This window comes from Lipophrys pholis, assembly GCF_963383615.2.
Source record: "Lipophrys pholis genome assembly, chromosome: 17".
In the NCBI taxonomy this organism is placed as follows: domain Eukaryota; kingdom Metazoa; phylum Chordata; class Actinopteri; order Blenniiformes; family Blenniidae; genus Lipophrys; species Lipophrys pholis.
This window is the reverse complement of record NC_137643.1, coordinates 15,526,551-15,540,400: the sequence shown is the minus strand read 5'-3', so window position 1 is coordinate 15,540,400 and position 13,850 is coordinate 15,526,551. Positions and strand designations below refer to the sequence as shown.

At 41.8% G+C, this 13,850-nt stretch overlaps 1 protein-coding gene across 4 annotated transcripts in view; it reads right to left on the bottom strand.

Moving 5' to 3' along the window:
* The window catches only part of col16a1 (collagen, type XVI, alpha 1), a 77,491-nt gene that overhangs the window by 49,152 nt on the left and 14,489 nt on the right, over positions 1–13,850 (bottom strand). For all 4 annotated transcript variants that reach the window (XM_080484390.1, XM_080484392.1, XM_080484391.1 and 1 more), the window contains 4 exons: positions 11,604–11,672; positions 11,392–11,509; positions 2,716–2,839; positions 1,708–1,989 (listed from right to left, as the gene is read on the bottom strand). In XM_080484390.1, the coding sequence (XP_080340516.1) occupies positions 1,708–1,989; positions 2,716–2,839; positions 11,392–11,509; positions 11,604–11,672 (593 nt within the window). The remainder of the gene's footprint in view (positions 1–1,707; positions 1,990–2,715; positions 2,840–11,391; positions 11,510–11,603; positions 11,673–13,850) is intronic.

Below are 13,850 nucleotides of genomic sequence, written 5' to 3'. Positions count from 1 at the left end.
TCAGAAAGGGTTTGTTCTTCACACAGGGAAACACTAAAGGTCACCATATGTTCAGTGGTAACTTTAGATGACATTTACATTGCAAAGCTTTATCTTGATCAAAGGTTCTTTAACAGTCAAGAAAGAGCAGTCACACACTGCATATTTAATCAAACTTCACACAGAACCCGAAGCATTTCCTTCTCGTATCCCCAGATCTCTATTGATGCCTACCTTTTCTTTTTTCTTTTTTTTTTCCCCCAAGCATGAAATAGTCTGACGTTTACTGCAATGCCCACAGGTTATAAGGAACTTTAGGCCTCACTTTCATTTTGGATCAAATGGTTCAGGGAAAGAAAAAAAAAAAAAAAAAAAAAAAAAAGAAAAAAAGAAGAAGTTACGATTAAGAGAATATCTTTCCTGACAACACACTTCATCTTGCTTTCGTGGGGGGGGGGGGGGTTTACAGGTCTGTTTCTGACCACCCTATCTCATTGACACATTGCACCGCTTTGCAAAATCATTCACAAGGCCCTCAAGAACCCTGTGGTAAACAAGTCCCATCCCTGCTTTTTTTTTTTTTTTGCATATTAACACTGTTTATCTGGATGTTTTGCTTAAATAAAACTCTTAGTTACATTACTGATATTTTAATGCCTTATGAGTCAGAGCACAGCCCAACATCCTAAGAGAGGTCTCCTATCTTTTTTATTTTTTTTTTTTATTTTTAATTTCCTCATGGTGAGTCATGATATGCTATGTGTGCCCCTGAGAGAAAGAGAAAGCTTCCTACGAAAAAAGTCTTAACAAAATCTAGGGCATATTTTAGCTTTCCACTTTGGAAAAAAAAACTAAACTTTGAAACAGTTGTTTGAGAACGTTAACTACATTTTAATTCATTCACTGGTATGCCACATTACATTGCAACGCTGTTTCTATACCAATGAAGGATCAAATATCTATTGTAAAACAAGACAGCATTAGTTTAGAGAATAACAAAAAAAAAAAACAACAACAACAAAACTGCCAGGATGTAAGATTATAAGATATATATAGCAATGTATTTGAGAGAGTTTTCTTAATAAGAAAAAAATGGTTAACTGATTAGACAATATGAGAGACTTAAAAAGACAAAGATGCAAGAAGAAATCAATAGATGAGATGAAATGAGACAACGTGAGAGAAGAAAAGACGAGACGAGACGAGATGAAACAAGAGTAGATGAGATAAAACAGGATGAGGTGAGGTGAGATAAGATGACATCAAATAGAATGACATGAAATGAAGCAGGCTCAGATGATGTGAAACAAAGGGAGATGAGAGATGAGATAAGTCGGGATGATATGAGTTAATACAGTTTGAGATGACATGAAACGATAGTAGATATGAGGTGAGATAAAATCCGAACAGGATGAAATGACGTGAAACAAATGGAGAAGAGGCGAGATGACGTGTGACAAAAGTAAATGAGATGAGATAAAACAGGATGATTCAGAGCAGAAATGAGAAGAAATGGACATTGCAAAACAAAGGCTTGTAACATGAGGTACAATCAAACAGGAGGCGATTGGATGAGATAAGACAGGACGAGATTACATGATGCTTCATTGATCCCTAATTGGGGAAATCCACTCCTTAGCATATGGACTGATATATAAAATAGGAATTTGTTACTTATGCTTTATACTATTTTACATTCTAAACACCAACATATAATAGCTGTCATACTTGTGCGGGTCCAGCGTCTAAAGCCCGAATAGCCAGCAGCGAGTGTCCGTCAGTTGTGAGAGCTCCGCGGGGCCCCAGGGGCTTCGTCTCGAGGGAATTGCAGTCCACGTGGAGCGAGACGGCTCCGTGCTGCACACTGAGGGCCAACTTGTGCCAGCGCAGGTCCATCAGGGCTTCCACGCCCTCCCCATTGAAAACGCAGCTCACAGGCTCTTCTGCTTGGTCAGCCGATTTGGCCTGTAGGGACAAGGTGCCATCGGGGCCATTCAGATCTAGAGAGAGCTGGGATTTCAAGAAAAAGAAGAAAAAAAAAAAAAGAATGAGAAAGTTGATTTTGCACTACTGGAAATCCAACATGGTGTTAAGATAAATGTAACGTAATACACACGGCCTAGCTGTCAGTGGATCCAACAAAGAGTAATATGTATACGTGGCGAACAACTAACAAAGCTGTAGAACACAGTAGTGAAGATGAGGTAAAGAGGAAGACATATTAATTACACACACGAGCTGTACAGCCAATCAATCACTCCTAATGAGGCAGCTTGGCCTCCATCCATCATACACATTGAGTATTTAAATCTAGCCTCAGACTCTCAGTGATTATCGGGACTCCGAGGGACTCCAGTGCTTCATCATGGAACACACATGAATAACAATGAAGGTGAATGAAAGAGGAGCGCGGGAGATGATCGAGGGCAGAGCGACAAAGAGACAGTGAGCGAGGGAGAGGGACGGAAGAGAGGAGCCCGAGATGAAGTATAGGAGGGGACAAAAGGTATATGGGGATGAAAGGGGGAGGGAGAGAATTGAAAAGATGTCACAGGAGAAAAGAAAATCGAAAGGGAAAGTGGATGACGACGCAAAAGAGAGATGAGAAGAAGGCGCGGGGACAAAAAGTGGGATGGATAAAAAAGGTGAAAAATAAAGAGGGAGCGCCCAGGAGGGAGTGCAGCACGAGAGAGCGAGGGACGCAAGAGTGCATTAGCTGAGGAAGCACGGCTACACCTGTGGGTATCCCTGCTGATCGGATATCTGAAAGAGGTAGACGGTGTTCCTCAGGGCGGCCTTCTTCAACGCCAGGGTGAAGATCAGCGTGAACTCCTCGGGTAGGCCATGAGGGAACACCTCACTGGAAAACAGAGGTTCGGACAGGTCAAAAATACACCAAAACTAAACTAAAAACAGGAAAACATTCATTGAGAAGCTTCCACAACTCAATGCAGGTGGAGCTCAGCTTCTTATACAGCGAAATCCCTAACCCTAACCCAAACCCTGTTCAAAGTCAACATTATTTCAGGTCTGCGCTTATAACTCGTAGCAGGAATTGACTTTAGGGAGGTACGGCAGCCACTTTATTAGGTATACCTGATCAAATACTCAATGCAAACGGTTCATTAACCGAACACACGGCAACACGTCAAGGTGCCGAGGCATGCAGAAATGGTCCAAATGAGCTGCTGAAGTGCAAAAAAAAAAAAAAAAAGCAAACTTGATTTGCTTGACTTTAAATGTCACACAGTTGCTGGTGCCAAACGGGCTGGTCGGAGTTTTTCAGAAAATGCTGATCAACTGTAAATTTCAGAGAAAGGTGAGAGCGACCGTCCAGTGAGCCAAAATGAGTTGGTGACGTAGTATCTTTCTCGACTTGTTTCAGATAATAGAAAGGCGACATTAAGTTAAATGGCCTCCCGTGACAAGCAGGGTATGCAGAAGACCACCCCTTGACCGCACAACAGAATGAACATGAAAAGTGAGCAACCGAACACGACGCCCGGTGTTACTCCTGTCAGCCAACACACCGAGGATACAGTTCACACACCTCGCCAGAAAGTTGCTTGGTTCGATGAGTCTCAATACCTGCGCCAACATAGCACGTTGATGTAAACGAAATAGCGTGACAGAGCTTTCAAAGACACACTTCGGGCCCTCTTGTATCAACTTGGCATCAGTCCAACAGTAGTTTTGCTGATGCTCATTCATTTTTTTTCTCAATCCATCTTTGGGATACTGTGGAACCGACGTTCATACCGTGCAGTGGTACACAACCGGGGTGTACGACCCCCAGGATATGGTCATGTTGATAGTGGACATCCTGCCCACAGTCTACCCAGTACTAGGAAGGTGTATCTAATGAAGTGGCTGGTGAACGTGTGCTCAACGTTAACGAAAGGCTGAGCCACATTGGCATGTAGAATAAAGACGGATTATTTTCCATTGCTTATGACACCTCACCTTGAAACAATTTATCATTTAATCAATTAGTCAATCGTAAGACAAATAGTAGACAGCTGGGTTTTTCTTTGCTTTTGTCATCATTCTTTATCATGTTAATATGAGTTTAGAAGTGTGTTTTTTTTTTTTTTTTTTCTATTTCATAATCGAAACAAAAAGTGCTGGCCGCAACTCGTGGAACCCATAAATCTCAACAGAAACAGAAAATGTTAACTAGGACATATTTATTGGCACAAATTGATAATCGAGTCCTGTTCCTCGAAACAAAAAGTCATAAATCAGGCTCAATAGCGCTTTGCTCGAACGTCCTCAGCCAAATAACCGCCCCTCAAATAAATATATGAAATATGGTGTGAGCAGTGGTGTACTGTAGGTGTTGTGGGAAGCTGGGTAATGGACAGATTCTTTTGACAGGATGGTATTTGTTTCTTTTTTTCTTTCTTAAAACAATGGTGGCAGATGAGAGCAGCTGAAAAGTTGTCGTGGGGGGAAAAAAAAACAAAAAACTCCAAGGGCAACAAAGTAATCAACGAAGACCTTGCAATCCCAGTTTGGGTTGTCGTTTTAAGTCATAATGGCTTTTCAGTTATTAAACAGCTAAGACGCATCCTGGTGTGACGTGTGTGCGAAGACATGTAATAACATTCCGGGCGAAGCAGTCTGTAGCACGTAGAAAAAAGGCAAAACCATTACAAAAGCAAAGGCACAAATAGACAAGACGAATAATTAGCAAACACTCCCAAAGAAAATCAGTTGTCTGGTGTGACTTTACGTCAATAAATACCTGCAACATCTGAGACCCCTAGATGGCAACGTGTGACAACAGAATTCCACTAAAGTACCACAGAAAAAACCCTAAGATTAAAATCTATACAGCAGAATATAAACTAAACACTAAAATGCATATCCAGCAGTAAATGGACAGTATCATAAAGGATTTGGCGCCTTTCAGAAACTTGTAACGGAAAGTAGTAGATCGACAAGAACAACAACAATATTCTTCTGGAACTTGGTCGTTTTCATAGTTGAGTCACCCGGAATAGTAACTTAGTCGCCCGCCGGAAAACACAAATATTTACCGTACATATTGGAAACCCTTCGCCCCAGAACAATCTGATTAATTTACCAAAATGATAGCGTTTTACTTAAAGCTTATCATATCATTATCATAACCAAATCCCGTGACTGTAAACTGTCTCTATTTAAGCAGGGATATTATATTGGTATACAGCCAGACTTTTTATACTCTGTAGTCAGACGCCAGAGAGACATGCTCACATTTACTTAGACTTGAAACACAATCAGATACCTTCTGAGTTCATCTGTCTTTCCTTCGTCTCCTGATGGGAACAGTGACAAAGCCCTCCTGAGTATATTTGTGTCTTTCCACGCGGCGTTTTCCTCTGTGAGCATTTTAATATTCTATTTGTGTGTGGGTGTGTGTCTTTTCGACGCCCTCCTCCCACATTTTGTGACTGCGGCCAGCAGTGTATTGAGAAGCCCATGTGCGTAACCCCCTGGCATTAATTTTCATAGCAGATACAGTCCGGCAAGCCTCATCCCTCAGTTTTCGGTCAAGGGCATCTAAGCACACAAACACACTGTGCGCCCGCAAACATTGTCTCCGCACCGGAGTGTGTAGATGTGTTGCGAGATGAAAGGTTCACAAACAAGCTGAGTGAAATGCATGCTCACTGAGATGGTAAACACTTTGAAATATTCTCTACAGCTCGAGTTCTTTCACTCTCTCTCCCTCTCTCTTTCCGTCTTTGTTTGCACGCACACTCTCACACACACACACACACATACACAGAGAATTGTTGATGCTGGCAGCTGGTTTCCCGCTCCTAGAAGTGGGGTGACAGTGATTTATGACTGAGGGAAGATCCAAGGGAAAACATCCAACTACAGGACGTCAAAACAAAGAGAGGATGAGTGGGAGAAGAAGGTGAAGAAGGGAAAACACGAAGAGAGGGAGAAGGAATGATGAAGAGAGACCGGGAGCAAAAGAAAACTACAGTGAGTTCAGGATATTCTCGGTTCAATTCGAAAAAAATAAATAAAAATGAAATCGAATATCGCGGATCTGATGGTAGAAAGGGAAAGTGCTGGAAGAAAGAGTACAGGAACAGAGAGAGAACGGGAAGAGGGAACAATACTGAAAGCCGAGTTGTTTTGCTGTCGATTAGTGACATGAGCCACAGGGCGCAAAGCCACTCACACAAACTATTGACTTGTAAGCTGAAAGTGCTGCACCTTGGCTACATTCAAGCTCTTTGAGGAAAAGGGGAAAAAAATAAAATAAAAATACATTTACATTCCAGACTCACCAATACACAAGATACACACATGCGCAGAAACATGTAATGGAAAGATAGATCACTCAGTATGGACCAGACAAGATCCAGCCGCTCTCAACTCAGAAAGTTTACTTCAACTTTTCTTGTTTGTAGGAAAAAAAAAAAAGAAAAAAAAGGGGTCAGAGGAAAGCCAGTGAGGAAATCTAATGCTGAAAAAGCAACTCTCTACTTCAAGATGAGAATATCACCTGGAGAGGTATACCCGCGCCCTTACGTCGGGTTGTAACGGCACTAGAATTGATTGCATTCAGCGGAGAGGACCCTCCATCCCTAAATGCATTACACACAAGTAACCAAAAGGAATATCAAACAGCCAGAACCCCGACGCATAAAAGAAAGCAGCGAGTTTCGAGTTGCGGTGGGCGAATGCCGTTACAGCTTGGAACTCTTTCCCGATGGCTAGCCCTGATATTTGTATTTAAAAACATACACAACTTCAAGAAGAAAAAGCACGTTTCAGCCAGCAGCACATACCTTGCAACTATTATAAAAAAAGAAAAAAAAAGAAAAGCACTTTGGATATGAGAATGTTCTATATGGCTGGCGGTGCTCAGCTGCGGTTCATATCGCTATTGAATGCATTGACCAAAGTCTTTCTGAAGCCCAAAGCGAAATTTAATTCACTTGTCAAGTCCAAGGTAAAGGGACCGCGATAAAGATTAATGGTCTACATCTATTCTCGTGGACTCTGTGAGGCCGTTCTCAGGCACAGCGGGGATCTGACTGCATGTCAGTGTGCTGAAATCTCGCCACTGACAATGGAACATACACATACACCTTCTTTTTTTTTTTTTTTTCAACATGCCAACACTTGCAAAATACCAAAAATGCAAGCTAAGAATGAGAAATCACCTGGATCACTTACATAATCCACAAAAGAATTTATTTGAACTTCACTGCCATCGTTCTGATGGTTCACACTTTTCACCCCCAAAAATCACAAATGCTTTCATGCCAATGCGACAAGAAATATCGGGGAAAATACTAAAGTCATTAGGAGTTATCCCGCGGCCGCATGAATAATGAAACAAAATTTCTCTACTGCATTTGTCAGTCCATTTGATAGAAATGAAGACAGCTGGCTGGGAGCCACATTTTTTCTTCCTGCTGCTTTTTGACATCTTTGTGAAATAGTGTCCTCATTAATGTAAAGCTGAGAATTATGGCCGCATGATGCGGTTCGTGACGTCACGGTGGCTCTGAACTGTGCGGACGGAAATTTAAATCAGTCCGTCGTACGTGGAGATGGAAACGTGAGCCTTCCCGCCAAATGTGAAGACATTCACTCTCGGGACGTTTCCGCAAAACAAACAAACCCAAATTGAGGAAACTTAATCATTGACAATCCAGCTGTCAACCGGTGTATAAGAAAAATACCACAAACTATGAAATTAATGAATTCTTGTTTGTTCACTTTGCCGAACTGAGAAATGTATGCACTTTAGCAATTACTCATACCATATTTTTTAAGGGGGCAAATCCTCAATCTACCCGCCACATGCATTCAATGAAAGTCACTTTTATTTCTCTGCGAAGCTTTTATTTTATTAGTCTGGTGCATTCATGATCTTTCACGTTTCTTTCATAGTGGCAGATTTTACAGGCATCACAGCCTTGTCCGACCTCTGAACTTTATCTTAAATTGCTATTAGTTTTGTTGGTCTTCTTGATATGATCCATTTTACAGTTGCAACTGCTGGATAGTTACTTTGAATTGTGTAAACAAGCTGTGAATTTTATCACCCATTGTGTGATTAAAGGTGTCAAATTTCTAAAACTCGTCTTAGTTTTGTTATCTAAAAAAATAAAAAAATAAATAAAAATCTTGGCATTGTGCCATAGCATCACAGAATCGACACTGTCGCTGCACAAAAAAAAGGAACAGGCCCAAAGCAATCAAATCCCATTTTAATGAAATTAAAATACATGTGACCAACTGTGACTGGTGCCCATTTCACTGTCAGCTGAAAACTGAGAGAGGCGAGAGAAAAGTAGCTTCATCTGGCTGTCACTCATTTGCGTGAGCTTGGCTTAGTCGAATGGATTAGCCCTGATACAAAGCAAAACGCTGCTTTCCAATTACCGCACATGCGTCTCATACTTCAGTCAACCTCACTGGCGATGAATTAAAACGCCGCTTGACTGACAGGAAGCCTGTGCCTGGACCGAGGCCATTTATATTAATAGGTTTCTTGCAAATACAGAATTTGTTCTCGTACAGGAACAAAAAAAAAAAAGAAAAAAAAAGAGGGTGAAATCTTATGTAAAATGTTCCAATACAATATCAACATGAATACGCTCACAGTAAAGCGACGTGCACCGGATCGATAAGACGCTGCTAAATTGCATGCAAATAAGACCGCACCTTCGACGGAGCGAGTTTGTGGGCACGTGTTCTTAATATGGAAGATGATCTGACTCAAAGGCAAAGCTATGAGAAAAATGAAAAACCCCCAAGAGGTTAGGAACAGAAGTCAAGACTTAACAAGTACAAAAGAGAAAATACCCTAAAATGAAGTGTGCAAATAAAAGTCGTGCGGAGCCAGCCAAGAAACTAACCCCAATACGAGCAGCATCTCTGCTGCAGACTAAGCACATCTGAACCTTGACAAATATAAAGAACAGAAATGTGAGGTTCTGTTTACACAATGTTGTTTTTGCGTTTTTTCCATTTACATGGAAATGGCACAAACACTGAAATCATGTAGTTAGCATGCAAGGCCACAAGATGGCACTGTGGTTTTTTTTTTGTTTGTTTGTTTTTTTAATGAAACTACACATTCGAGCACAGAAAACAACACGCTACCAATGGGGACAATACAGATATTTGTATCGACAGACGACCAAGTTGGATTGTTATTACGGGTGACTTTTCAACTATAAAACTACCAAGTCCCAGGAGAATAAGGACTGGGAGCTATGTCACTCTGGAGGCTGCCGTTGTCGTTATTGTCTGTCTACGTAAGAGCAGAAGAACTATTTACTACGACCGTGGTGTGCATGCGCAGTAGCAGCGTTTCAGAAAAAGAAAATTGTAATTTTCCCCATTTCCAAGGAGACGGAGTCCGAGCCCTTTTTGGAAAAATGCCCACCTTGGGGGAGCCGTTTTCAAAAGATTGTCATGTAACCGGACTTCCAAAACAAAACTAACAGTTTTCCGTTTTCTTTTAAAAAAGTCGCATCCAAATCATATATAATCCCTGTATTTTACAAGTCAAGGCAAGGAGAATGTATTTATACAGCACCATGATTCACAGATGATGTGATCTGATACAGATGGTCCATGTTAATAAACTCCGTCTTATTTTGCATTTATGTCAGGTACAAGTCTGCAATATCAAAGTTGTGGCCCTTTTTGAAACATATAAACCCTCAGTAACTCAGGTCCTTTATGCAAAAATCAAGAGCAGCAAACAGCATCATGGCACGCTTAAACCCTTAACCCTTTTCTTCCTCCACCACGACATATAAGATTTCTCTCCTCAATTGTTTTCAGCAAACACCACAAACCCTTTCACATCACATTCAAGCAGGATGAAGCAAGTAAAATCCAAATAAAGACAGACTGGGAGAATTCCCAGAACAGACGTCAATAGCAATCTGATTTCACCTACTTATCTCTGAGACATGAAGGCAAGAGAGCAAGAGGCAGACACCAAAAAAAGCAAACATCTCCGCAGATTGTAAGTCATTTATAGAAGACATGGGCGCTAAGCAATGAGAGAGGCGGAATGAAAGGCATCCAACAGGCACGGCTGATGCGCTAACATTGATTATTCTCTGTCTCAGTTAAAAAGAAGTCACCCAGGTAGCGTTGTTCTGTGATAAAAGTGACAGCAAAGCTCAGAGCCGCATCAAAATTTCAATAAACGCTGCGCCCTGACATAATCCCAAACCAGCAATACAGAGGAGATTCACTATGGTGTTCCCATCTTCTGTATGGTTAGAGGCAAAACAAAAAACATCTTGGATTTTCCTCTTTGCCGCCAAAGATGCCGATTTCTTGAGAAGTGACAGTTTGATTTTGTTTTTCTTTTCGGTGCTTTCCCCCTCTTTTCATACGAGCGACTGCTCTCTAAGCCCGTGACAAACAATCTATGTGACACTTTTAGAACAAAATGTTTCAAGCGAATAGAGTTGTTTTGTAGACAGATTTATTGGGCCTTCAAGCGAGCGGAGCTCACGGCTCACAGCGCTGGACAGAGTGATAAAATACTTCGGTGTGACCCAATTGGCAAGTTCTGCCAAATAAAAAAAACTGCTTTATCGGTGGGCCAAAAGAAGCTCAGTCCTCCGAGAGCCCCGCTGTAATTCGCAAGAACGCAGAGAAAAACAAACAGCCAGCGCCTGCCCGTTATTAACATCTGCTGCACAAGAGGACTTATTTAAACTGCGTCATGTCTGCGCGTTTGCACGGACACAGCGCGTGGTTGACTGGGGGTGAGTTCACAGGCCTCTTTCTCGCCGCCACCACCACCACCACCACCACCAAGCTTTTGAGAATGCAGCTCATAAACAAATGGTTTTGTTTTGTTTTGCTTCTGGCATCGGCATCATGTCTCCAATTAAAGCCTCGCTCCCGTCGCTTCTAATTCAGCCAAATAAGTCAAGACGCTTCATTATGAAAAGTTGTTAACGATAACCGTTTGTGGTCACGACCAGAAACCAACGGCGTTACGGTTCGGCTTTACAAGTCAGCGTCAGCGGCGAGGGAAATGAAGTGGTATTTCTGGAAACGCAATCACCAGCTGACCTGTGGTTTACAGCTTGCCAAGTGTCTGCTTTTTTTATTTTTAATTTTTTTATTTAAATACAACAGCCATTGGACAGCGCTGACATGCAGCGCGAGGGTTCAGAGGCTGGATCGCCGGAGGGCCTCCAAGTCTCTCTGCCGCCGTCTTGTTCAGGCAATGACATGAAAAAGAGAGCGCCTCTTAGACACAGGCCTTTAGAAAAAGCTGAAAATCCTGCAGAATATTCGTTTCATTTCTGCACTCCTCCCCAAACCCGAAAGCCCCGCGCGGCGCGCTCGTGCAAGATGCGTTTTGTCTGGAGGCGGCGGGGGAGAAAGCAAGAGGGCGAAACTCACTCCGTAGGTTGGAGGAGCGTCGTCTTGCCCAGGCGAAGGATGACGGCTCCTCGAGGGTTGCGGATCTTCTTGACATGTGCATTCTCGAGGAGGGAGAATTGCCTCACCAGATTAAAGCCTGGTAAGAAAAGGCATATTCATCAGCGCGCGCGTGAATAAAACGCTGAAAAAGACGTACGAGCATGAGCATGAACATGAGTATCTCTTCTCACCTGTGATATTGTCCCTGGTCGTCTGGGGAAACTTCCAATCATCCACTTGTAAGGATGGGCAAAGGGCATCTGTGGGAAATCAAAAGAAAAGTGGCTGTGTGAGAAACACAAACCTACTTTAATTCAAACATCATTGAAGCCACCTCTGGTGCGCGCTCGTGAGTGAAACTGTCAAGTTTGCGTGAGATAAAAGTACCAACATCAGACATATATATATGCATCTGACAGCGGCAGAAATATTGATCTGGAAGAAAGAGAAAAGGGAGCGTGTGGTAGGGGGTGGAAGAAAAAAAAGAAAGAGAGAAAAAAAAAAAAAAAGAGTGAAAAAAGAGAGAGCAAGATGAAATGAGGGCAAAGCTGTGCAGAGTGGAACACAACCCCGTCTGACAGGATGTCTCGCACCAAGCTTGTCCGTCGCGGTAGCCTCTGTTTGATGGATATGTTCTCACCCTGTCAGGGGAGGTTGCGGAGAAAAGTGCTGCCTGTCAGAGCGCCGTGCCTGGATGCAGGCGGGTTGCGTGAGATGTGTGGGAAAACCCGGGCAACCACAGGTAGACCCTGTGAATCACTGTGATCCACAGTTAATTGATCTCTTTGGGGCCAAGAACTCTGTCCCCCAAGCAATATGTTCTAGTGGGTACAGGTTTTCAAAAAAGTTTGAGCCTGGCTCATCCAAAAAACATAAAGTTCAGTCTGTTGAAGGCGAGTCCACATTTTTAATTTTTTTTTTTTAAGGAATAATTAGATTATATTATAGGAGGTATATTAAACACAATGATCCGTGCAGTTCGGAATTCTGAAGGTACTTACCTCAACACATTTTTGAGGATCCAATTGTCATGTTCATTTAATTTGGGGATCTGAAACCTTTACGCTCACAGGGACTTTCCATCAAACAGAATTTGTGGAGTCGCAAAACATGCCTGACCTTTAAAATGAGGATAAGATAGCTGAGAATGTTGAGAAAATAGCTTGTTATATATAAAAAAAAAAATTGTTTCAAAACCACTACTTTTTTCCCTCCAATTATCCACTTTTTTTTTTTAACAGTTATATCTATCTTAAGTAGAGGTTTTAGCTTTTTTCCCTTTTCAAAATCTTCGCAATTTTTGTTAATTTACCTCGTTTTATTTTTTTGTTGTTGCTCTTTCTGGCTATTTGAGCTGTTTGACCTCTCTTTAACCCTTCCTCTTTGCTTGAGCTGTTTTAGAGCCTTCAACGTAACTTTCATTGTGATTACTCTTCACGTCAAACGTGTGTAAACCAGGACTGTTTGAAGTTACCGTAAATTGCTCTGTCTTTGTTGAATCAAACTTCATTTTCCTCTGACACGGACACTCTTTATTTGGATTTCATCAGAGTCAGCATTTGGAAATTAATTTATCATACATAATTTAATGAGCCACTTTGTGACTCTGCATCTCCGGTTACAAATTCAGTCTTCAGGAGGCATTTTTAAACCCGTTTTTTTTTCTCATTTTTTGTCCAAAAATTGGCAAACGGATGAACACAAGTTTCAAAAACATTCATCAAGAATTAGAAAGAAGAACTTCCTCAAGTGGTTGACCCCTCCTCAATGCAAACCCCCCCAGGTGGAAGATGCCGAGAGGTTTTGTTGCACGCAATGCCCATCTCAAATCCTCCCACACCAGATACTAGTAATCATATCCACCGCATTATTCTATAACCTATCTTTTTTTTTTCTCCTTCCTAAACATTCCTTCGTGGATTTCTTTGTGTGCGTCTTGTTGAAAGGTCCACTTCCATTTCAGCTTGAGCTGCCAGATGGATGGCTGTACATTATCTACAGGCAGCGTTTTACTATGATGCAGAGTTCATATGTATGCTGCCCAGTCCCCTGGGCGGTGAAACAAGCCCGAACCAGAACATTTCCCTCATCATGCTTCACAGCTGGCATGAGGTTGTTCTCCTTAAAACTTGCCTTCGGTGTGTGCCAGAATGATCTATTGTTGTTGTGACCAAACAGCTCAAATCGTCGAACCAATACCCATTATTTGAAAATCTGAGTAGTTTTTTTTACTCCTAAATGCCATTTTTTTGGGATAGAAAAACAACAGCAGATGAAATGTGTGCATTGTCTTTATGACTGTTGACCCATGAGCCTTGACATTGACAATTCAAACCGTTACATGCTGAAATTTTGAGAGTTGCAGGGACAATTGCAAACAATTCACCAGGAATGTGTTTAGTTTTTTTTATTATTATTTTTTTTCCACATCAGTACAC